This window comes from Geotrypetes seraphini, chromosome 7 (genome assembly GCF_902459505.1).
Source record: "Geotrypetes seraphini chromosome 7, aGeoSer1.1, whole genome shotgun sequence".
In the NCBI taxonomy this organism is placed as follows: domain Eukaryota; kingdom Metazoa; phylum Chordata; class Amphibia; order Gymnophiona; family Dermophiidae; genus Geotrypetes; species Geotrypetes seraphini.
Window position 1 is genome coordinate 118,494,242 of NC_047090.1, and position 25,228 is coordinate 118,519,469.

Below are 25,228 nucleotides of genomic sequence, written 5' to 3' on the forward strand. Positions count from 1 at the left end.
GAAGGCTAACAGCGCCAGACGGACAGCTCTGGTCACAAACGCCTTGATCGACCAGGACGCCTCCTCCGTGGACCAGGTGCCCTGAGCTGAGTTACCTAGACACTGAGCCCCCCAACTGAGGAGACTGGCACATGTGAGAAGCACTGTCCACTGCGGTAGATCCAGACTCACCCCCTGAACCCGAGGAGATGTCTGGAGCCACCAACAAACACTGCAGTGAACCAAGCCTCGCAGAGAGACAGGGACATCCAAACTGTGCCTCGGGGGCGACAACCTCCAGAGCAGAGCATACTGAAGAGGACGCATGTGGGCCTGCGCCCACCTCACCACGTCCAGGGACGCTGCCATTGACCCCAAGACTTTGAGAAAATCCTTTGCCAGAGGACACCAGGACGCCATAAGGAGGCGAATCAGAGAGTGAAAACTGCTTACCCGGGTCTCTGGAAGGAAGACCTTTCCCAAGGATGTATCGAACAGAACCCCAAGCTACTACAGACTCTGAGCTGGGACCAACCGACTCTTGGAAAGGTGGACCACCCAGCCCAGAGACTGGAGAAACTCCACCACCCGAGCCATAACCCAGGTGCTCTCCTGCAACGACTTCGCCCGAATCAACCAGTCGTCCAGATAGGTGTGCACCAGAATGCCCTCCGACTGCAATGCCGCCACAATGACCACCATCACCTTGGTGAACATCCGGGGAGTTGTGGCCAGGCCCAAGGGAAGCGCACAGAACTGATAGTGCCGACCTAAGATCGCAAAGCGAAGAAAGCGCCGATGAGAGGCCTAAATGGAAGCATGCAAGTAGGCTTCCGCCGATGCGAGAGAAGTCAAGAACTCCCCCAGCTGAACCGCCAGGACAGGCTGCAGTGTGTCCATGCGAAAAAACGGAATTCTGAGAGCCCTGTTGACCCCTGTTTAAACCAAGGATGGGCTGAAAGGTCCCCTCTTTCTAGGGCCCCACAAAGAAAATGGCGTACCAGCCGGTGCCGCACTCCTGAGAGGAAACTGGACAACCGCTTTGAGATATAGCAAGCGCTGAAGGGTCTGGCGAAAGGCTAGCGTCTCCCATGCCGCCTGGCACGGAGAGGCTAGATATGATCTGGCAGAGAGCGGGCAAAATTCCAGAGCATAACTGTCCTGCACCACCACCAGGACCCACCGATCAGACGTGATCTTGGCCCACTTGGGAAACAAGTTGTGCAGCCGGGCACCCACTGGAACCAAAGGGGACGCCAGTAAAGAGACATCGTGCAGGATGGGCAGCAGGGGAACCAGAGGGGGGACGGACTCCCAGCCCCCTGACGGGACCCCTGAAAGGACTGCATGCGCTGAGCCAACCGACCCCGGCGAAAAACCGGCAGCCTGGAAAGAAGTAGCCCCGGGCGAAACTTGCAAAATTCTTGCAGACGCCCCCGAGCAGTGCCACCCCAAGATGTCGAGCGGGCACAGTCCTCAGGCACACGGGGCACCTTTAGAGTCCGTCAGAGTCCTCTCCAAACAAAAACGACCCCCGAAAGGGAAATTTTTGGAAGTTCAGTTTTGGACGCGGCAACTGCCGACCAAGCACGAAGCCACAAGGTACGGCGTGCAGCCACCAAAAGTCCCAGACTTAGCCGCACCAAGTCAAAGAGAATCCGAGAGGAACGAGGCAGTCATCTCAATCTTCGCTACCTCCTGATCCACTAAGGACCAGTCATCAGACTCACGATCCAGGACACTCTCAGACCATCGAAACACGGTGCGAGCCACTAGCCCCACACATATAGCCGCCTGGACCCCCAAGGCAGAGACATCAAAATTCTGCTGAAGAAGTGTCTCTAACGTACGCTTCTCAGAGACCCTAAGGGCAGAACCGCCCGCAACAGGCACGGTATGCTGCTTAGCAATCGCTGAGATCCACCGCGTCCTCCACTGGCAAAATTAAGGTAGCCCTATCCCCTTCCAGGAGCCAAGGCGCGCACCAACCAAAACAGCGCCCCCGGCATATTCCACTGTGCCAGCACGAAATCCCGAAAATCCTGACGCACAGGAAAAGAGCGGGAAACAGGACAGACCCCCCTGAAGCAGAGGGGCCTCCATACGCGGGGTCTTTGGTGGCGCAACTTCAAAAATGCAGCACCGAGAAGACATGCTAAATCAGGTCTAAAAGTGTGTCCTTCTGAATAAAAGGCGCACCATGGACGCATCTGCACCAGAAGACGGGAAACCCGGCACCCCGCTGCCAGCGGCCATCCCCTCTAGGGGATCCTGGAAGCCCGCCAAAGCAGCCAGATCCTCATCCGTGCCAACACGCTCCTCCCACCACCAATTCGCAATCCAAGCCCCCCGTGGGCACTTGGATGAGGGAGGAGGAAGAGGGGATGCTAAATGAAAAGAGGGAGGCAAAGCCACAGGGGGTGCGGAGAGAATACACCTTCGAAACCCCCCAGGCACACGTGGGACCCCCAATTGTCTGCCCAAAGAAAAAAATTAAATTGGGGGCAAAAAAAACCCCCAGGGGACCTTTCTGAAACCTGCCCCTGTGTTTGCAAGACAGGGGGAAGGTCACCTGAGGTTGCAGACAAAATGGAGGAACTGTCTGTCAAAATGGCGAAGATCCCGCCAAAAATAACCCCGCCAGGGCCTGTTGCGGCTGGGAAACCTAAACTGTCCTAGAAGCTAAAGCAGGCCAAGTCGGCATCAGCTGTTGAAAAATCAGCTTAGAGGGAATTCTTTTTCCCCTACCGTCCGTGGTTCGGGAAATCCCTCCGGAGGAAGTGAGAGCCGACCGGGCTGCCTCACTGCCTTCAGCCGGCTGACGAGGCACTAAGGCCAGGGAGATCGGATGCCTACAGCCGCTGCCGACAAAGCTCCATGACCACACCAGCCGAAACTGCCGAGATCAGGCCGGCCACAAGTGGGTCGCGGCTGGACCAAATTGCATTACACTTCCCGGGAGAAGGGCACAATTGCTCCATATGCGACCTAGCTAGAAGAAAAAGTGCCCGTTAGTGCAAAAATACACTAAAATACAGTAAATTGACAGGGAAGCAACCCTACAGACTGGCACTACCTCAGGATTTTTATTATTTTTTTTTTAACTGAACAGACTCTACAGGCTCTTGAAGCAGTAGGCCTTGCTTGATTTAGGGGGCATGGCTGACTGCTGAGGCTCCTCTAAAAAAATGTGGGGAAGTGGGGGGAGGGACCCCGCTCGAGACCCGCCAGGTTTGACACCCCTGAGGACGGATGGACCCCCAAATAAGGCCCGCCCAAGCTCTGTCCGGCCAAAAACAGGGACTAGAAACCCCCTAAACAAATTCTAACAATCCTCCAAGGGAGATGGGTACAGCTCACTCAACACCTGCTGGAGACTGAAAGAAGAAGACTGATGAGAATAGAGAAGGAATATATTATATACTATTTCACAGTTTTGTTTCCAGTCGCCACCTGCTGGTCATGATTGGATATATACCCATTCATAAAGATTAACCTCTACTGGTCTGGAGAGTGCTAAAGAATATTGTAATTTACAGCTAAAGAGACATATGATGAAGAAACTGTTTATTTTATTTTTGTGATTATGCTAAACATAAAGAGGGAATCAAAATAGTTCCTGGCGGGCCGCAAGTTTGAGACCACTGATCCAGTTGGAACAGCCTGTTTATGGCTAGTCTAGAAAATGACACGTGGATAAAGTTTGTCCCTGGCCTTACCCCATAGGCTCTATCTCTGTCCTGTGGGTACCTGTCTGCATGTTATTCTCTAGTCTCTACAACATATTTTTTGTATAAATCCACTAAACCCATTTCCTACTGGTAGCAAGGCAACATGATTTTGTTCATAAAATTAAAAGCAACCAACCAACCAACAACAGAAATGATGCTATTAAATAATGTCACCGTTAATGTTGAATAAAATTCATACCTTCACTTCTTGGATAGAACTGCCAATTGCATCAAAACGTTTCTGTTTCCTTTCCATGTACTTGTCAATTGACTCCATTTTCTTAAAATGAGCCTCATGTAGCTTCTTGAAATCTGTGTATTAAATGTAAAAACAAAATCCAACTGTATGCTGAAGGAAAAATAAAGGCCTTATTCACTCATTCAGTTTTGGAAAGAGAGAGAGAAAGAGAGAGAGAGAGAAAAATTAAGCCTACATAGGCTGTGAAATGAGCTTGTCAGAGGCCTCTCCCTTTGTATACAAGGCTTTACATTTGTTTTACTTATCTGACATGCCCATGTTTGCACTGCTTCATCACTGAATCCCTCCTGCCATAGCCAGAGGTCTTCACTTCCTATCAGTTAATAACTGAGGGAGAAACATTCCTGACCAGGCTCCATGCCCATGTATGTACAGTAGTACCTTGGATTACGAGTATAATCCGTTCCAGGAGAATGCTCGTAATCCAAAATGCTCGTTTATCAAAGCGAGTTTCCCCATAGGAAATAATGGAAACTCGCTTTGATGCATTCCCCCCCCGAGAACTGGCATTGCTCCCCTCGAAGGCCCCCCTGCGATCCAGCACCCCCCCTGCCTCGAACCAGTACTCCCCCCCATGATCCGACCCCCCCCCGCCACGATCCGACATCCCCCCGACACAATTGGGCACCCCCCCCACCGCTTCTTACCCTCATCTGGGCACTCTAGAAGGTCGGACTCTTCGTCTACTGGGCCTTGAGCATCTGAGAATGCTCAAGGCCTGCGAGATCACGTTCACGTTCAGAACGTGAACTCGCAAGGCCCAGCAGACGAGGAGTCCGACCTTCTAGAGTGCCCAGATGAGGGTAAGAAGCGGCGGGGGGGGGTGCCCAATTGTGTCAAAGGGGGGGTGCTCGTAAATCGAGCCAAGCTCGGTTTCCAAGGCACCGATTTTGCAAATGTTTTGCTCGTCTTGCAAAACACTCGCAAACCGGTGCACTCGTAAACTGAGGTACCACTGTATTTGGATTGGTTGTCTTGCCAAGGCTCAGTGCTGTTTTAGGCAGACCAAGCAAGAGTATAACTGCACTATGTACCGATACATTTGAAGCATTCTTTTCTTTTGCATTTTGCTTCAATATTACATCTTTGTGCACTGTAGAGCTAATAAAGCCATAAGTCTCTGTAGTCCAAACCATTTATGTCCCCTCCCTGTGCAAGGGAGGGGGCATAATAAAGTATCTATTGCATTTATTTCCTGGCAGAGTGTGTGAGTCTCTAATCTACGCATATTTGTTATCCAAAAATACAAAATAACTCATAAGGTACAAGCAAGGGCCATTGCTAATCTAGGTCATATTGTTTGACCAAACCAACTGTCACTTTAGAAGTCCTACACTAGGCAGTAGTGAGTCACGAATGTGTGGACTGATGACCATGTTGCAGCCCTGCAAATCGCCTGTATGGAGTTTGATCTCAGGTGGGTTACTAACATAGCCATAGCTCTAACATTATGAGCCATGACATGACCCTCCAGAGTTAATCCAGCATGGGTGAAAGTGAAGGAGATGTGGTCTGCTAGCCAATTAGATAAATGTGCATTTATTGATAGCTTCCCTCAACCTGTTGGTCAAAAGGCACAAAAAGCTGGGTAGACTGTATATGGAATTTAGCATGCTTCAGATAAAGGCCAAGGTTCTTTTACAGCCCAGAGTATGCAGTATGATTTCACCTGGATGGGCATGTGACCTTATGATAAATATTGCAGAACTTACTGATTAAGATAGAATTCCACTTATTGTTCTATTGTCCTTTTATTTTGGCATTTTGGAAATCAATATGGGGCCAAATTAATTGTTTTTTGGAAAATCCAGTGGCATTGTCTTACGATACTGTATTATTTGGTATGTCAATGAGAGCTAAAAGCCAAATATCATCTAAGAACAACAGGCTTTTATTAATAATGACAGGAGTCGCCATACAACAAATTACAAACAATTGGAAGAATTGGAAAAGGATTAACTATAGTTTTTGGTGGAATTCACTATGTCATATGTATAAAATGGAAAAGACATTGGCCATTCAGAAATGGAATTTTAAGAGGTTTCAGGAGATTTGGGAGCCATTAGCAAAATATTGTAACGTTTAAATAGTGTTTTCCCCTTTAAATATGCACATCCGGGAGGGGGAGGTGGGGGGATGGTAGGTTAATGAATTTTGAATAATTGATATGGGATGATTATAGATATTTTATGTATGGGCATTGTGATTGTTTAGGGGGGAGGGGGATTAAGCACAGTTACTTACCGTAACAGGTGTTATCTGGGGACAGCAGGCAGATATTCTCTACATGTGGGTGATGTCATCCACAGAGCCCCGACACGGACAGCTTTTCAAGCAAACTTGATTGAAGATTTCAAGTTTGCTGGTGCTGCACCACGCATGTATGTGCCTTCCCGCTCCACTAGAGGGCGCATCCCTTCCTCGTGGTCTTCAGTTCAGATAGCTAGCAAAGAAGCCAACCCCGGGGAGGTGGGAGGGTTGCGAGAATATCTGCTTGCTAACACCTGGATAACACCTGTTACGGTAAGTAGTTTATTTAATTCTTTGATTACCTCGCGTAGTCCAAATCCAATGCGATTTACATACAAGTTCAAAAATTGCGTAAAATATTAAAAACCGATAAACATAGCATTCACTACTAATACAGTAATACATGTAAGGAGGGAGGCGGTTGACAGCAATTGACATAAATACAATTCTAAAAAAATAAGTAAAAATAAAACCAGGGGAGGGTCAAGACACAGAAGGTTGGGGAACAGGTACCCGCTTAATTCTATTAGATCGTCTTCCTGAAGCTATTATAGGTTATAACAAATCTATTGGAAAGCGTCCTTAAATAGCCAGCTCTTTAGGAGACTTAAACTTGCTCAGTGATTTTTCTTCTCTAATATTAAATGGAAGTGAATTCCAAATTTGTGGAGCTGTTGCAGAAAAGATCATATCTCTCCTAAAATATATAACTTAAGGAAGGCACTACTAGCAGAGCTTTATCTACAGATCTTAAGGATTTTATGGGAGAGTATGGTATTAGATATCTTTCTAAAAATATTGGAGCTTTATTTATAAGTATTTTATGTGCGAGTAAAGCTATTTTATAAATGATTCTGTAGTTTACTGTTAACCAGTGTTTTTCCTTTAGAAGCGGTGTAACATGATCAAATTTTTCTTTTTCATAATTATTTTTATTGCAGTGTTTTGAAGAATTTGTATTCTGCATATTTCTTTTAAAGCAGACCCTTTGTATAGGGCATTGCAATAATCGATTTTTGATATTACTAATGAATGTATTAATGTGTTTAATGCCGATTCATCCAGGAAAGCAGATAATGTAACTGCTTTATCCCAGGACAAGCAGGCAGCATATTCTCTACATGTGGGTGACCTCCAAGCTAACTAAAAAAAGGGACGGAGGGAAGTTGGCAATTTAGGAAAACAGATTACGCAAAACCGATTAGCCAAACCAGCCGTCACTCCTGGACAAAGTATCCAGACAGTAGTGAGAGGTGAAGATATGAACTGAATACCAAGTGGCAGCCTTCAGATCTCCTCAAATGGCATGGACCTGAGGAAAGCGACAGAAGCCGCCATCGCTCGGACCTTATGTCCTATGACCTGACCATGCAGCGAGAGACCAGCCTGAGTGTAGCAAAAGGAAATACAAGCAGCCAACCAGTTGGACAAGGTGCGCTTGGAAACAGGACGTCCCAACCAATTAGGATCAAAAGACAAGAACAACTGAGGAACCTTCCGATGAGACTGAGTGCATTGGAGATAGAACGCCAACGCCCTCTTACAGTCAAGAGTATGAAGCGCCACCTCCCCAGGATGAGAGTGTGGCTTCGGAAAAAACACCGGAAGAACAATAGACTGATTAAGGTGGAAATCTGACACCACCTTATGCAAGAAGTTGGGATGAGTACGCAGGACCACCTTATGATGAAAAACAGTAAAAGGTGGGTCCGCAATCAAAGCCTGCAGCTCACTAACCCTGCGAGCAGACGTGAGGGCAAGCAGGAAGATCACCTTCCAAGTAAGGAACTTCAGATGAGCTTTGTCCATGGGCTCAAAGGGAGGTTTCATCAATTGAGCGAGATCCCAAACCACAGGGGGAGGCTTGAGGAGGATAGACATTCAAGAGACCCCCATGAAATGAGAAACCAAGGGGTGGACAGACAGCGACTTCCCATCAAGCTGCCGATGGAAGGCGGCAATCGCACTAAGATGGACATGAACAGAATTGGTCTTGAGGCCAGACCGAGACAAATGAAGCAAATAATCCAAAACCGAAGACAAAGAAGCAGACAAAGGTTCCACCTGATTTGAAGCACACCACGTGGCGAATCTAGTCCACTTCTGGGCATAACACTGTCTAGTAGAAGCCTTCCAGAACATCCCGCACCGACTGGACAACCCCAGGGAAGGTGTCAAGTGGAAAGGAACCAAGCCGTCAGATGAAGAGACTGCAGATTGGGATGCAACAGCAAACCCCGACTCTGAGACAGCAGAGAAGGAAACGCAGGCAGAAGCAGAGGATCCCTGATACTGAGTTGAAGAAGCAGGGAAAACCACGGCTGTCGAGGCCACCGAGGAGCGATCAGAATCATGGTGGCGTGGGTCAACATGAGATGGAAAAGAGTCCTCAGAATCAGCGGGAACGGAGGAAACGCATACAGAAACCTGCCCTTCCAATCCAAGAGGAACGCATCGGCCTCGAGACGATACGGGGAGAATACCCTGGAGCAGAAGAGGCAACTTGTGATTGAGGGGCGAGGCGAAGAGATCTATCTGCGGAGTCCCCCACCGAAGAAACACCTGACGCAGAGTCTGGGAATGGAGAGACCATTCGTGCGGCTGCAGGAGGCAACAATTTGTCCGCCAGGCAGTTGTGTTCGCCCTGGATGTAGACCGCATGAAGAAAGATGTTGTGGCGGAACGCCCAATTCCAAAGGCGAAGAGCCTCCTTGCAGAGAGACAGGGAACTCGTATCCCCCTGCTTGTTGACGTACTACATTGCCACCTGGTTGTCCGTGCGTACCATAGAAACATAGAAGATAACGGCAGAAAAGGGCTATAGCCCATCAAGTCTGCCCACCCTACTGACCCTTCCTCTTAAGTCTATACCTAGTGACTATTTATTCAGATTGACTCTCTTAGGAATCCCCTATAGGCATCCCATTTATTTTTAAAGTCCCATTTATTCTTAAAGTCCAACACGATGCAGGTCTCTATCATCCCATCAAGTCTGCTGACCCATCCTCTTAAGTCTATACCTAGCGACCGATGTTCCAGTTCGACCCTCGTAGGGATCCCACATAGGTATCCCATTTATTCTTAAAGTCCAGCATGCTGCTGGCCTCGATGACCTGCGCTGGAAGCTCATTCCAACGGTCAACCACTCTTTCTGTGAAGAAATACTTCCTGATGTCGCCATGAAATTTTCCGCCCCTGAGTTTGAGCGGATGCCCTCTGGTGGCAGAGGGTCCCCTGAGAAAGAAGATATCATCTTCCACCTCGATACGTCCTGTGATGTATTTAAATGTCTCAATCATGTCTCCCCTCTCCCTACGTTCTTCTAGAGTGTAGAGCTGTAGTTTGTTTAGTCTCTCCTCGTACGAGAGACCTTTGAGCCCCGAGATCCTCCTGGTGGCCATCCGTTGAACCGACTCGATTCTAAGCACATCTTTATGGTAATGTGGCCTCCAGAATTGTACACAGTATTCCAGATGAGGTCTCACCATGGTTCTGTACAATGGCATTATGACTTCAGGCTTCTTGCTGACAAAGCTTCTACTGATACATCCCATCATCTGCCTTGCTTTAGATGAAGCCTTCTCCACTTGATTGGCAGTTTTCATGTCTGCACTGATGATTACTCCTAGGTCTCGTTCCGCCGAAGTACTAGTTAAAGTTTCTCCATTCAAGGTGTAATTTCTGCATGGATTACCGCTACCGAGGTGCATAACCTTACATTTCCCAGGACCACCTGATCCTGAAGCAAATGGTGGAAGGCCACCATGGCATTGTAAATGGCCCGAAGCTCCAACAAGTTGATGTGGCAACGACGGTCCGCACTCTACCAAAAGGCCTTGCATATGCAGCCCGTCGAGATGTGCCCCCCAAGCATACGCCAAGGAGTCCGTCGTCAAGACCTTGTGATGCGGAGGAGCGAGAAAGAGCAACCCTCTGGAAAGATTGGAAGAGTTGGTCCACCAACGGAGCGATCGTGTTAAGGAATGAGTCACCGCAATGAGATGACAAGCGAGATCCCGATCCTGCCGCCACTGAGAGGCCAGAGTCCACTGAGGGACCCTCAGATGCAGCCTCGCGAACGGCGTGACATGCACGGTGGAGGCCATGTGTCCCAGGAGGACCATCATCTGCTTGGCCGAGACCGAAGCCCGCAGGGAAACCTGCTGGCTCAGCTGCACGAGCGTGGCCTGCCGAGCAGGAGGCAGGAACGACCGGAGGCGAACCGTGTCCAACACGGCCCCGATGAACTGTAGAGACTGAGAGGGACACAACTGGGACTTTGGGAAGTTTACCTCGAACCCCAGACTCTGAAGGAATACAATAGTCTGACGGGTCGCTGAAATAACCCCCTCCCTCGGCGGGGCTTTGATCAGCCAGTCGTTGAGGTACGGGACCTGGAGTCCCTGCGACCGCAGCCAACACCACGAGACACTTCGTGAAGACTCGTGGGGACGAAGCCAGTCCGAACGGGAGTGTAAGCTTCCTTCAGATCGAGGGAACATAACCAGTCCTCCTCGTCCAGCAAGGGATACAGAACGGGAAGCGAGAGCATCCGGAACTTCTCCCGAACAAAAAAATCTGTTCAGCTTCCTAAAGTCCAAGATAGGCCTGAGGTCCCCGGTCTTTTTGGGGACCAGAAGTACCGGAAGTAAAACCTTCACCTCCCGCGGACAAGGGGGAACTCCTCCACTGCTCGAAGGCGAAGGAGAGCCTGAGCCTCCAGAAGGAGCAAGGGAAACTGCGCACGATTCGAAAGAGACCCGCAGGAAGGACTGTCCGGCGGTAACTCCCAGAAGTTCAGTGAATACCCCTCTCTGATAACGGTGAAAACCCAAGCGTCCGAGGTTATGCGGGTCCAACTCGGGTAGAAGGCCCTGAGACGGCCCCCGATAGGAAGAGGGGCGTTCAGCACAAAGGAGGCCAGCCCCCATCCGTGCAGCCCGTCAAAAAGACGGCACGGGCTTAGACACCGCAGGGGTCTGAGGCTTGGGAGGAGCCCGCTACTGCTGCTGGCAGCAAGGAAGCGGGCAAGAAAAGGCCGGGGTAGACTTCTGTGGGTACCGCCGGGGCGGCAGCTGATAAGCCTTAGGAGGAGTGGGTTTCGGCTTGGGCCGCACCAAAGAAGCGAAGAATCGCTCATGCTCCGAGAGGCGCTTGGTGGCCGCCTCGATCGAGTCGTCAAAAAGTTCTTTCCCCAAACAGGGAAGATTGGCCAGACGATCCTGGAGGTTAGGGTCCATGTCCACAATGCGGAGCCACGCCAAACAGCGCATGGCTACCGCAAAGTCGGAGACCCTTGAGGACAGTTCAAAAGCATCGTAAGCCGCGTGGAATAGGTGCATACGAAGCTGCGAAAGGGAGTCCACCAGACGCCCAAAATCCACCTGATGGGAGTCGGGCAAGTCACCCTGAAAGGCGGGCAAGGACTTGATCGGAACCTTAAGGTACGAGGTAAAGGTGAAGTTATAGTTCAAGACCCGATTGGCCATCATAGAATTTTGGTAGAGACGCCTGCCAAATTTGTCCATCGTCCTCCCCTCCCGGCCAGGCGGGACCACCGCAGAGACCCTGGAGGGGTGAGACTTCTTCAGGGAAGACTCCACCAGCAAGGACTGGTGGGAAAGTTGCGACTTCTCAAACCCCAGGCAAGGGACGGTCCTGTACTTAACTCCATTTTGGATGGAATGGCTGGGACCGCATAGGGGGTTTCCAAATTCCGGATGAAAGCCTGGCGCAGCACCGGATTCAAAGGGAGCCGCAGGGATTCCTGAGGAGGACAAGGCTGGTCCAACTCCTTCAAGAACTCCTTTGTGTATTTGGAGTCAGACTGAAGGTCGAGATGGAGCACCCTCCCCATGTCTTGCACGAACCTCGCAAGAGGACGGTTGACTATCCAACCGACCCTAACGGGGTGTGGTCGAACGAGACGAGGCGCCACCGAGAAGAACAGAGAAGCCTCCCTAGAGTAATGAGGAGGCAGATCAGTGACCCCTGCCCCGAGCCCCAGGACGCTCCACTAAAGGAACGCGGCAGGGTCTAGGACCGCTGGCGCCTCGAGGACACTCAAGGCGAGGACCCCGGGGTTCGAGGCGCCCTGGCGTCGAGGAGAGAGGCCTCAGGAAAAGGAAGGGGACCTACCCAAAACCGGGGCCTCCCGGAGCGGCGACTTGAACAACCGAGGGTTGGACAAAGACAACTCAGAGGCCCGGAGAACCGCAGTAGAGCGAATGCCCGGGGACCTGCCCCGCCTCAGAGGGGAGTCCTGGGGTTGCGAAACGGGGTTGAGGCACGCTCCAACCGGCGCTTCGACTTCGGGCGGCCTGAAGGCGAGGAACGCCTCGAGGTCCGAGGCGAAGAATCTGAAGAGGAAAGACGCCTCGACCGGCGCACCTTGACCCGAGGGGCCTCGACGCAAAGCTCAGGCTGGTCCATCGCTCGCGAGGTCGAGGCCAGAGTCACGTGGGCCAAAGCCGAGGAAAGCTCCGAGGATATCAAGGCCCGAAGTATATCCTGGAACCCCACGCCGAAACCACAGCGGGCAAGTCAGGTGCAGCAGTGCATTCCACCAAAGGCGACCTCGAGGATGAGTATTCCCTTGAGGAGGAAGCACGCTTGGAGGGCTTAGACTGTTTCGACAAGACCAGAGGAAGAGCACTCCCACCATGGACGGCCAGAGACTCCGAGGTTGGCTTCCTCGCCGGCACAGACCCTGAAGAAAGAAGAGGGGACTTACCCAACGCCGACGCCCTCGAGGACGAGGCGGAGCTCTTCGAGGCCAAGGTCTTCAAGGCCGACATAGAGGCCGGGGTCGATGTCGAGACCGGGGCTAGGGCCTGCTCCACAGCAAACAACTCAGCCATGCGGGCCCGTCGACGACGCATTTCTGGAAAGTGGCACACCGGGGACAAGAATCGGTAGGATGGTCCGCCCCTAGGCACAAAATGCACCAACGATGCGGGTCAGTGATAGACAGAAGCCGACCGCACTGGGTGCACTTTTTAAACCCGTTAAGAGGCCAGGACATAGAGAAAACGGCCACGGCCAATCAAGGCCAAGCGGCCACAGCAAACCGGGAGCCCCCGGATGCCGAACTACGATCGGTAAAAGCAACAAAACAACAAAAACAAAGAAGAAAAACCGCACAGCGACTCCCGAGAAAAAACCCAAAGAAGCCACGGTGCTAGAAAAGCACTGAACACTGAGAGAAAAAAACAACAGGGCTTTCTGGCTCCGCGGAAAACTAAGAACGGAAGACCACGAGGAGGGGAAGCGCCCTCTAGTGGAGCGGGAAGGCACACACATGCATGGTGCAGCACCAGCAAACTTGAAATCTTCAATCAAGTTTGCTTGAAAAGCTGTCCGCGTTGGGGCTCCGTGGATGACGTCACCCACATATAGAGAATATACTGCCTGCTTGTCCTGGGATAAATTCTGAAATGGATATTACAAGAACATTAAGTGTGATATTTGAGTATAAAATGTTATATTTACTGTTACACTTGTAAGTATTGAAAATAAAGAAGTGGGAAAAAAAAACCCCAAACAAAAGTTCCACAGGCTAGCAAGAAGAAAAAAGAAGATAGAATTCCAACACTACCTATGAAGAAACTTAGGATGCATACACAGAACTACTCTGGTGTGATAAAATCTGTGGAAGGTAAATAAACTACTAGGGCCTGAGCTCACTAACCCTTCGGGCTGAAGTGACTGCCACCAAAACCAGAATTTTCCAGGTTAGTTACTTCAGGGGACAGGTATCAAGTGGCCCAAAGGAAATTTTCATCAGCTGGGCAAAGACAAATGTGTAATTTCACAACACTGAGGAGCTTTACAGGAGGTTTGAGCAACAAGCCAGTTGCACCAAGGTAAAGCATTACAGAGTTTATTTATTTAAAATATTATCCACCTAAAAACTAGACAGATTACAACAAAAAACATCCACACTCACCAACAGGCATATGCTAAGTTCAAAAATCAGTTACATCAATAAAATTAACACAGCATCTTTACGACTGATCTAACCCAAGTCATCCCAGATTCAATCAACCCTTATACTTCTATGTCCAGGCATTTCATTAAGTATGTCCTCAATTTCTTGAAACTAAGCACATTCTCACAGAAACACAAGTGTCCGGGAATACCATTCCATAAATTGGACCAGCAATAAAGAAGATATTGCTGTATTCACATAATGTGAATTCACCCTTATTCTAACATCCAACAGCATACGTTTCTCAGATCTCAATGTACGCTCCCCGTTTGTAAATCTGTAAAAATTCATTTAAAAAAAAACTGGGGAATTTACTATAAATACTTCTGCTAAACCAATTTCAAAATTTTATAATGAATACAAAATTGCACTGGAAGCCAATGCAATTTCTTCAATATAGGGGTAATGTGATCAAAATGTGATATTCCCATAAGCATACAAGCAGCAAAATTTTGGACAATGTGCAATGCCTGTACTCAAGTCACTAAATTCACTGATAACACAATCAAATTTTCACAAGGGTCCTTAATCAAGACTATTTCAGATATGGTAGAGTAGTTCTTCCACCATTTGAATACCCTTATGGTTTTACTATTTTTCCATACAGTTTTAAAGGATCCTCAGCGGCACCACTTGGAACTCAATTACATTTCATTGTACCAAGCTTTACGTGTCAACTCGTCATCGGGTCCAAATAATTCTAATAATTTTATCTAGTATTTTTCACTTCTGCATATTTATCAATGCTTTGAAATTCAAATATTTTATAGTTTTATAAGCTATCACTTAGCTTTTAGATGTGGTCTCCGGCTAGGGCAGGGGTCGGCAACCTGCGGCTCGCGAGCCACATGCGGCTCTTTCGCCACGTGGATGCGGCTCAGAACAGTGCTTCTGACGACCTCACACTGTTCAAAATTCCTCTTATTTTTTCACATCTTCCAGAATGACGCTGCTGCTTCCGACGTGGTACGCTCGGCTGAGGCGCGTGCTGTTGGCTGTGCTGGTCCTCTGCCCCCCCTCTTAAGTCAATTCCTGTTCCGGGGCAGAGGACCAGCACAGCCAACAGCGTACGTCTCAGCAGCGCGGTATCGCGCTGAAAGCAGCAGAGTCTTACTGGAAGATGTGAAAAATAAGAGGGATCTTGAACAGTGGGAGATATGGTTCAGAGTGTTGCAACTAAGAAACCAGTGATAGTTTTGTGCATCGGCCGCTTGAGGAGAAAGAAGGGCTGGGAAGAGCAAAACGGAGGTTTCCTGAGCCATTGGAGGCTTCTTCTGGATTGGGAAGAGCAGATAAGAAAGGCCCCAGCTCTGCCTGAGCTTGGGACCGGATTGGGCAACATCCGCTGACATCATCATATCTCAAACCCCCTTGTCTACCCATTGCGGCTCTTTGTAAATCTTGGGTCAAACATTTAGGAAAAAATGGCTCTTTGCTTTAAAAAGGTTGCTGACCCCTGGGCTAGGGGAATGTCATACCGACATGTTTCGCCAGAATAGCTTTATCAAGACATTCTAAAGACAGAGTGGTCATAAGGGCTGTCTGCTTAGTATTGGGGGAGAATTCCTTGATAAATCTATTCTGGCGAAACATGTCGGTATGACATTCCCCTAGCCGGAGACCACATCTAAAAGCTAAGTGATAGCTTATAAAACTATAAAATATTTGAATTTCAAAGCATTGATAAATATGCAGAAGTGAAAAATACTAGATAAAATTATTAGAATTATTTGGACCCGATGACGAGTTGACACGTAAAGCTTGGTACAATGAAATGTAATTGAGTTCCAAGTGGTGCCGCTGAGGATCCTTTAAAACTGTATGGAAAAATAGTAAAACCATAAGGGTATTCAAATGGTGGAAGAACTACTCTACCATATCTGAAATGTACTCAAGTCACTGTCATACCCAGGTACAAACCATTGCAGTGGTCTAATTGATAGCACCAAAAACTTGTCAAAAATCCCAACCAGTAAGCACTACTTTTAATTTTGTCAACATTCTCAAGGCAAAATATGCCTTCTGTACTATTCATGCAACTTGCGCTTCCATTGTCAATTTTGCATCCAGTATCACTCCCAATACCATGATTTCCTTTTCTACTGTAATCAAATTATTAGAAACACACTCTGGCAAAAAAAGTTTTTACCTTACTCACAATCAAGAATTCTGTCTTCGTTACATTCAACACATTGTAACTTGACATTGTAAATGACAGCAGATAAAGATCTGAACGGTCCATCCAGTCTGCCCATAAGTTAAACCCATTTTTAAAAAATACATAAATTAGATTAACTTGTCTATTCTGTGATATTTCTGGGCCATAGACTGTAAAGCAGGGGTGCGAGCTACGTGGATTGCGAGCTACTTTTAAAATGACCAAGTCAAAATGATCTACCAGCAATAAAATTTTAAAAACCACAAAGCACACTGTACGCAGAAAAAATGTTAATTATCATTTATATTCGGGTTTTTATAAAGAGGTCAAGGCAGATGACTTTAAAATATGCAATGTCACCTCAGTAACAACTACACAAAAATAGACAAATATACCCCCTCCCCTTTTACTAAACTGCAATAGTGGTTTTTAGAACAGGGAGCTGTGCTGAATGCCCCACGCTGCTCTTGACGCTCATAGGCTTCCTGCGCTAAAAACAGCTGTCGCAGTTTAGTAAAAAGGGAACCATAGTGCAAAATATAGACAACAGATATAAATTCGGACACACTTTGATCACTAAGTTTAAAATAAAATCATTTTTCCTACCTTTGCTGTCTGGTGATTTCATGAGTCTCTGGTTGCAATGCCTTCTTCTGACTGTAAATCCAATATTTCTTTCTTCCTCCTGCATGCTTCCTTTCCTCCAGACCTCATTTCATTCCCCAACCAACATCTCTCTCTGTCCCTCCATGAGTACAACTTTTTCTTCCTCTCTCCCTGCCCCCCCCCTTTTACTTTCTCTCTCCCTACCCATCCCCACCAAGCCACCACCGCCAATTTCTCCCTGCTTCCCCGACACCAGGCCAGGCGCGTACAAGCTTCGGGCCCATAAACCTTCCCCCCGCCCCCACGTCAATTCTGACATCGGAAAGGAAGTTCTGGGCCATCTAGGCAGCGATTGGCTGGCCCAGAACTTCATCTCCGATGTCAGAATTGACATCCAGGGGTGGGGAGGGGGGAGAAGGCTGTGGGCCTGGTGCTTATACGCGCCTAGCCTGGCATTGGGGAAGCAGGGAGAACAGAACGCAAAGGCAACGCAAGTCTATCATGGAGCCCGGGATGGGCTCTGTGATTGACTCACGTTGCCTTTATGATCTACTGGTTGATCACAATCGACCTTTTGGGCACCCCTGCTGTAAAGTCTGGTATTGTCCTAATAACAGAAGGCCATTCATGCGCATCCATTACTTCTTTACAATCTTACTCATAAATCCATTCAATTGAGAAGTTACTATTTCACCCCATTCTGTAATTTAAAAATAAAACTTATCTGCATACATACGAAGACACCCCATTCTCCTCTAAATGTTTACCCAAGGAGGCCAAATAGATGTTAAGCAATATCACCGACAATTAAGATCCTTACAGCACCCCCCTCCATTTTAACATGCACTTCAGGTGAAATTACTCCTCTGCTATATACATACATTTTCTCCCCAAAAAGGTATGTTCTAAACCCGGGGTGTCCAACCTGTGGCCCAAGGGCCGCATGCGGCCCCATGGAGTATTTTGTGCAGCCCCGGTTGAGGGCAATGCAGTGTTTTCCTCTGCTGCCCCCGGGTGTTTACTGTCTTGCCGGCTCCCTCCTCTGTCTTGCTGCAGCATTTGCGCATTTGTGTGGCCCCAGAAACATTTGTTTCAGCCAATGTGGCCCAGGGAAGCCAAAAGGTTGGACACCCCTGTTCTAAACCATTTCAAAACAGACCCTGTCACACCTAATTTCCTCAGCTTAATTAAGCTGGTCTTCAGATTAGACTCAAAGATATAAAAAAGCATTCAACAAGTTTTTGTTTAAACATAGAAACATAGAAGATGACGGCAGAAAAGGGCCAAGGCCCAACAAGTCTGCCCACTCTAATGACCCACCCCCTAAATTCTTCCCTGAAGTGATCACACATGCTTATCCCATTTTCTCTTAAAGTCCAGCGTGCTGCTGGTCTGAATTACCTGCAGTGGAAGACTACTCCAATGATCAATCACCCTTTCGGTGAAGAAGTACTTCCTGGTGTCACTATGAATCTTCCACCCCTGAGTTCCAACGGATATCCTCTTGTCGCCGTAGGTTCTTTAAGAAAAGAGATATCCTCTTCTACCTCAATATGGCCCGTGACATATTTGAACGTCTCAATCATGTCTCCCCTCTCTATGCTCCTCGAGTGAGCATAGCTGCAACTTACCCAGCCTTTCCTCATACAAGAGATCCTTGAGTCCCGAGTAGAGAGTTGCGCGGGGACAGAAATCCCACCCGTCCCCACCCGTCCCCGCCAAAATCCCACCCATCCCCACCCGTCCCCGCGAGGAATCCCTCCGTCCCCACCCGTCCCCGTGAGGAATCCCTCCGTCCCCACCCGTCCCCGCGAGGAATCCCCTCCGTCCCCACCCGTCCCCGCGAGGAATCCCCTCCGTCCCCACCCGTCCCCGCGAGGAATCCCCTCCGTCACCATCCTTCCCTATAAACTTCAGAAATAGTTATTTTATTTAATTATGCTACTGAATTAAAGGCTCTGGTAGAGACCCATTTACAAATAAGCAAAGAGACTATTAATTTGGAAATATTAATTGGGAAGAATACATACTTTGTAAATGGGTTTCTACCAGAACCTCTAATGTAAATATAAAATATAAATACTCAGCTGATGAGAACCCACAAACTGTCAGCTGAGGACTTCCTTTGCAGTTGGGGTCCCTTTTGCCAAGCTTGGCAGGCAGCAGTAGCGTCCCTGAGTCACAGATGCTGGCACCTCAGTGGCTCATGGATGCTGCCAGCGACTGCTGCGCTTGGTGGAGGGGAGTTCTGACCATCTCTAGAGGAGGTCCTCTGCTGGCGGTGCTTGGGGATCCCCACCAGTCACAGCAAGGGCCAACAAGTACTTCAACACTGTAGAAATAAAACCAGAAATGCATTTCCTTTTCTTTTGAACACAAAACAAAGATATCTGCCATATACATTTCCCAAGGCAGATGACTCTATGCAATGTCACCTCGGTAACAAAATACAAAAATAGACAAATACACCCCCTCCCTTTTTACTAAACCACAATAGTAGGTTTTAGCACAGGGAGTTACGCTGAATGCCTCGCGCTGCTCTCAATGCTCATAGGCTCCCTGCGCTAAAAAACAATATTGCGGTTTAGTAAAAGGGAGCCATAGTGCAAAATATAGACAGCAGATATAAATTCTCAAAACAGACACATTTTGATCACTAAATTGAAAATAAAATCATTTTTCCTATCTTTGCTGTTTGGTGATTTCATGAGTCTCTGGTTGCACTTTCTTCTTCTGACTGTGCATCCAATCTTTCTTCCTTTCTTTCAGCCTCCTGTATGTTTCCTCTCCTCCAGACCTCATTCTCTCCCCCAACTTTTTCTTTCTGTCTCCCTGTTCCCCCTTCTTTCTGTCTCTCTGTCTGCCCCCTTTCTTTCTTTCTCCGTGCCCTCCCCCAAGCCACTCGGTTTGCTGCCACCGCCATCGGGGAATAGTCCCCAAGCCACCGCTGTCCCAAGCTTTCCCTGCAGAAGCGTCGCGCTGACCAGCATTCCGCTCCCTGACGTCAATTCTGACGTAGGAGAGGAAGTTCCGGGCCAACAAGGCATTTCTCCTCATTCCATCCAGCCTGAGCCCCATCTCTCCTTGATCCAGCATTTCCCTTCTGTGTCTGTCAGAATTACCATTCCACCTATTTTCCAGCATCACCCTTCTTTGTGTCCATCTCACCTATATCCCTATCTCACCACTTTTTCAGAATCTTCATTTGTCTCTGTCCTTGTCTTTACCCCATATTCACCATTTGCCCTTTCAATGTCTTTATCTCCCCCCCCACACACACTTTTTCAGCATTACTTCTATGTCTCTATTTCACCTCCTCTTCATGTCCCCTCTGTATCTCTATCCTTATTCAGAAGGTCCTGCTTACCCTTTCTCTTCTTTGTGTCACTATCTCCATTTTCAGCTTTCCCCTCTTTTCCTTTGTTACTGCACCCTGTAGCCAGAATCTTTCCACCCTCTCTCCACTCCGGCCCAGCCCAGTATGAAATATTTCCTTTTGTTTCTCTCCCCTCTCTCTTCTCCTCCCTCACCCACGAGTCCTGCATCTGGCCCTCTCCCTTCTACCTGCACCTGGCAACACCCCCCTGCTCCGCGGCTCTCTTAAGCAACTCGTCAGCAGCGGTGATCAAGACAAGCTGCCGACATCGAGGCCTTCCCTCTACGAGTCCCACCTTTGTGGAAAAAGGAAGTTGAAACAAGCGGGACTCGCAGAGGGTAGGCCCCGACGTCAGAAGCTTGTGTCGATCGTTGCTGCTGAGTTGCCGAAGAGAGCCGCAGGTAGAAGGGAGAGGGAGATAGGAAGGCTGTAGAAGCTCCGGAGCATGACACCGAACCCGGCCAGGATGATTTCTTTTTCAGGCTGCTGCTGCCGCTGCCATCCCCCACCCGAAATGACAAAAAAACAGCCTAATGCCCGCGTCGGGAAATAGCCATGCTGAGCAGTGAGCTCAGCATGTACACAGATGAAAGCCTTGCTTGCTGATTGGTCCGGCGGCACGGTGGGGCGGGGCCGCCGGACCAATCAGCAAGCAAGGCTTTCATCTGTGTACGTGCTGAGCTCACTGCTCAACATGGCTATTTCCCGACGCGACGCCAGACTTGTAAGCTGCATCTTGCATCGCCAGAATTTAGGTAGGCTGTTTTCATCCCCGTGGGAGTCCCGTGGGCAAGGGGGCGTCCCCGTGGGAGTCCCGTGGGTCAGGGGGGCATCCCCGTGGGAGTCCCGTGGGCCAGGGGGCGTCCCCGTGGGAGTCCCGTGAGCCAGGGGGGGAACCCGCGGGATCCCCGCGGGACCCGCGGGATCCCCGCGATCCCCGTTCCCGTGCAGACCTCTAGTCCCGAGACCATCCTGGTGGCCATTCGCTGAACCGACTCCATTCTCTGCACATCTTTTTGATAATGCGGTCTCCAGAATTGTACACAATATTCCAGATGAGGTCTCACAATGGATCTGTACAATGGCATTATAACTTTGGTCTTCTGGCTGACGAAGCTTCTTCGGATACAACTCATCATTTGTCTAGCCTTGGATGAAGCTTTCTCCACTTGATTGGTAGACTTCATGTCTTTGCTAATGATTACTCCCAAGTCCCGTTCTACTGTAGTTCTTGCTAAGGTCTCACCATTTAGGGTGTAAGTTTTGCATGGATTTCTGTTGCCAAGGTGCATGACCTTACACTTTGTGGCATTAAAACTTAGTTGCCAAGTTGAGGACCAATGTTCCAGTAAGAATAGGTCCTGCATCATGCAGTCGGGCATTGTGCTTTTGCCTGCTATGTTGCATAGTTTGGCGTCATCGGCGAATAATGCAATTTTCCCTCGAAGCCCTTGAGCCAGGTCCCTTACGAAGATATTAAATAGGATCGGACCCAAGACCGAACCCTGCGACAATCCACTGATCACTTCTGACATTTTGGAGAGAGTACCGTTCACCACCACCACGTTTCTCCTAATTCCATCAAACTCATCTTGCTCAATAACCTGCGGTGTGGGACACTATCAAAAGCCTTACTGAAGTCCAAGTACACGATGTCCAGGGAATCCCCCATATCCAGCTTTTTCGTTACCCAGTCAAAGAAGCTGATCAGATTGGATTGCAGGACCTTCCCTTTGTAAATCCATGTTGATGGGGGTCTCAGATTCTCGTCATTCAGGATTGTATCTAATTTGTGTTTGATTAGTGTTTCCATAATTTTACACACTATTGATGTGAGTCTCACCGGTCTGTAGTTTTCAGCCTCCGTCCTGCATCCTTTTTTGTGGAGTGGAATGATGTTAGCTGTTTTCCAGTCCAATGGGACTCTTCCTGTACTCATGGAAAGATTGAAGAGCGCGGATAACGGTTCCGCTAGGACATCACTCAACTCTCTAAGCACCCTGGGATGTAGTTTGTCAGGTCCCATGGCTTTGTTCACTTTGAGCCTTAAAAGTTTGTAGTAGACGCTGCTGAACGTAAATTCAAAATCTCGAAACGGGTCTTCCGAGCTTTCCCTTGCCTGCAGCTGTGGACAGGATCCCGGCGCCTCGCAGGTAAAGACTGAGCAGAAGTATTCATTTAGTAGTTCGGCTTTATTGGAGTCCGATTCTACATAGTTCCCGTCTGGTTTCTTAAGGCGCACAATCCCATCCGTATTCTTTTTACTGTCACTGATATACCTGAAGAAGGATTTATCCCCTTTTTTAATGTTCTCTGCTAGATTCTCTTCCATCCGGAGATTGGCCTCTGACTAGAGAATGACACGGTGGCGGTTTACCTGCGGCTACCGCCTTTAGCCGCGGGTAACCCGCCGGAACGGTGAAAGAAAAGAAGCAGTCGCTGCGGGGACAAGGCCATTCACCGCCCCGTGGAGCGGTGAATGGTCTTGTCTCCGCAGTGAGGTATCAAGGATCGCGCGGTCCCCGCAGCCACTGCCCGCCCGCCCGTAGCATTTAGCCAGCTCCCTCCCTCCACCTCACCTTAAATTTCGAGTTTTCTGGCTTCCTTTTTTCCGAGCTGCACGCGTTCAAAAATCCGTGCACGCGCGGCTGCGCGAGTCAATCAATCTTCTCCTCTGACGCAACCGGAAACAGGAAGTTGCAGGAGAGGAGAAGTTTGATTGACTCGTGCAGTCGCGCGTGCACGGATTTTTGAACGCGTGCGGCTCGGGAAAAAGGAAGCCGGAAAACTCGAAATTTAAGGTGAGGTGGAGGGAAGGAGCTGGCTAAATGCACGGCTTTTTGAACGCGTGCGGCTAGGGAAAAAGGAAGCCGGCAAACTCGGAACGAATATAAGGTGAGGTGGAGGGAGGGTGGGGGCTGCTGGACCATTCTTCATTACTTTGCCATACTAATTCCATTCTATGTTAGGTGCCATGGACTCAGATTCGAGTCCTAGCGACGATGAGTTAAAGATCCCAAAAGAAGCCAACTTCTAAATCCAGTGGTTAGAGCTACACTACACTCCTTGTGACCCTGGGCAAGTCACTTAATCCCTATTGCTTCCGACACAATGGGCAGTTCCAAAGACCAAGACTGGCCAGTGTCAAAGACATGATGCTGAGCTTGATAGACCCTTAGTCTCCACTGTTTTTAGTGATCAACAAAGTTCTATGTTTCTATAATCACCCTAATTCTGTTATCATTGGACTAGATATTCAAAATGATTTAAATGGCCAGGACAGGCTCCTGGCTGTTCAAATCATCTGTCCAGGGCTAACCAGGCATTTTCAATCTTCATGTTCAGCCCAAATGGTGTCACACAATTCAGCAAAAATACCCAATGTTGTTCCTCATAATTTAAATATTGCTCATAGAAGGAACAACATTGGGTATTTTTGCAAATGGAAGTTGGAGGGTTAATTCCCTTGAAACAGCCAATTGAGTGAAACATGAATTCATGCTGGGACACAAGATAGGTTGAATTTGTTTTGAATTTAAAAAGAAAAATGATCAATGAAGAATACTATAATGGCAAGAAAATATAATGATAAAACAGCAACTAATTTTGTCTATTTTTATATATTAAAAAAGTACTACATAAGGTGAATGTCCATATTGCTGTCTGTTGTTCTGCTGAGCACTGGCATTGAAACAGCAAAATGCATTTATTGCATACTTGTCCTCTGTCGGAAACATTATGGTGGTATATTAGTTGTGTTAATAAAAATTTATAAACAAAGCCCTGCCAGCTGAACATCTTTCTCTAGTTCAGCAGCAGGAACTTTGATTTATAAGAATGGAATAAGCTAAATATTAGAGTACTAAGGCTTATATGGATGCTGCGGGGACGGTGAATGGGATGGCAGTGGCGGTGACGGGGCGGTGAAAGGGATGGCGGTGACGGTGACGGGGCGGTGAATGGAACGGCGGTGACGGGGCGGTGCAGAGGATGGTGGGCCGGGGACGGGGCGGTGATGGGGACAGATTTTTTCCCCCGTGTCATTCTCTACCTCTGACTGCTGTTTTGATGGCTCTAGACTTGGCCTTATAGTCTTCTTTGGTCTCTCATTTTCCTGATTGTTTGCAGGAGATAAATGCTTTTTTCTTCATTTTCACGAGGTCCGAGATCTCCGCAGAGAACCAATGAGGTTTATTGTTCCTCCGCCGTTTACTTATTGTTTTTATGTAGAGGTTGGTTGCTTCGTGTAGGGTAGATTTCAGAGCTGACCACATTGCCTCTACATTATCAGTTGCGGCCTGATTTTGCAGCGCCCGATAAACGAAATCACCCATGTTTTTGAACTTAGTGCCCCTAAAGTTGAGGACATTCGTGGATGTGTTAGATCTAGTGAATCCTTTCCTGAGGTGAAACCACACCATGTTGTGGTTGCTAGAGGCCAACTTATCGCCTACTGAAACCTCTGTGACACTTTCCCCGTTGTGAGTACCAGGTCCAGTATCGCCTGATCCCTAGTGGGCTCCAATACCATCTGTCCGAGTTGTGCTCCCTTTATGCTGCCGCTGGTTGTAGCGGAAAGTTTGTTCCAATCTGCATCAGGCATATTGAAGTCCCCTAACAACACTGTGTCTCCACGCAAAGTGATGGTCTCTATATCTTTGATTAGTTCTATATCTATGTTTTCTTCTTGTCTTGGAAGTCTGTATACAACCCCAAGATACAGGCATTTGTCATTCCCCCTGGCCAGGTTCACCCAAAGGGATTCCCCGGTCAACTTGACGTCCATGATCCTGGTAACTTTGATGTCTTCCTTAGTGTATAGTGCTACCCCCTCCCCGTTTTGCCCTCTGTCTCAACGAAGTAAGTTGTATCCCGGTAT

The 25,228-nt window shown here is 48.4% G+C and overlaps 1 protein-coding gene across 2 annotated transcripts in view; it reads right to left on the minus strand.

The window, feature by feature from the left end:
* The window catches only part of NUSAP1 (nucleolar and spindle associated protein 1), a 141,576-nt gene that overhangs the window by 84,628 nt on the left and 31,720 nt on the right, over nucleotides 1–25,228 (minus strand). For both annotated transcript variants that reach the window (XM_033953010.1, XM_033953009.1), the window contains one exon: nucleotides 3,910–4,022. In XM_033953010.1, the coding sequence (XP_033808901.1) occupies nucleotides 3,910–4,022 (113 nt within the window). The remainder of the gene's footprint in view (nucleotides 1–3,909; nucleotides 4,023–25,228) is intronic.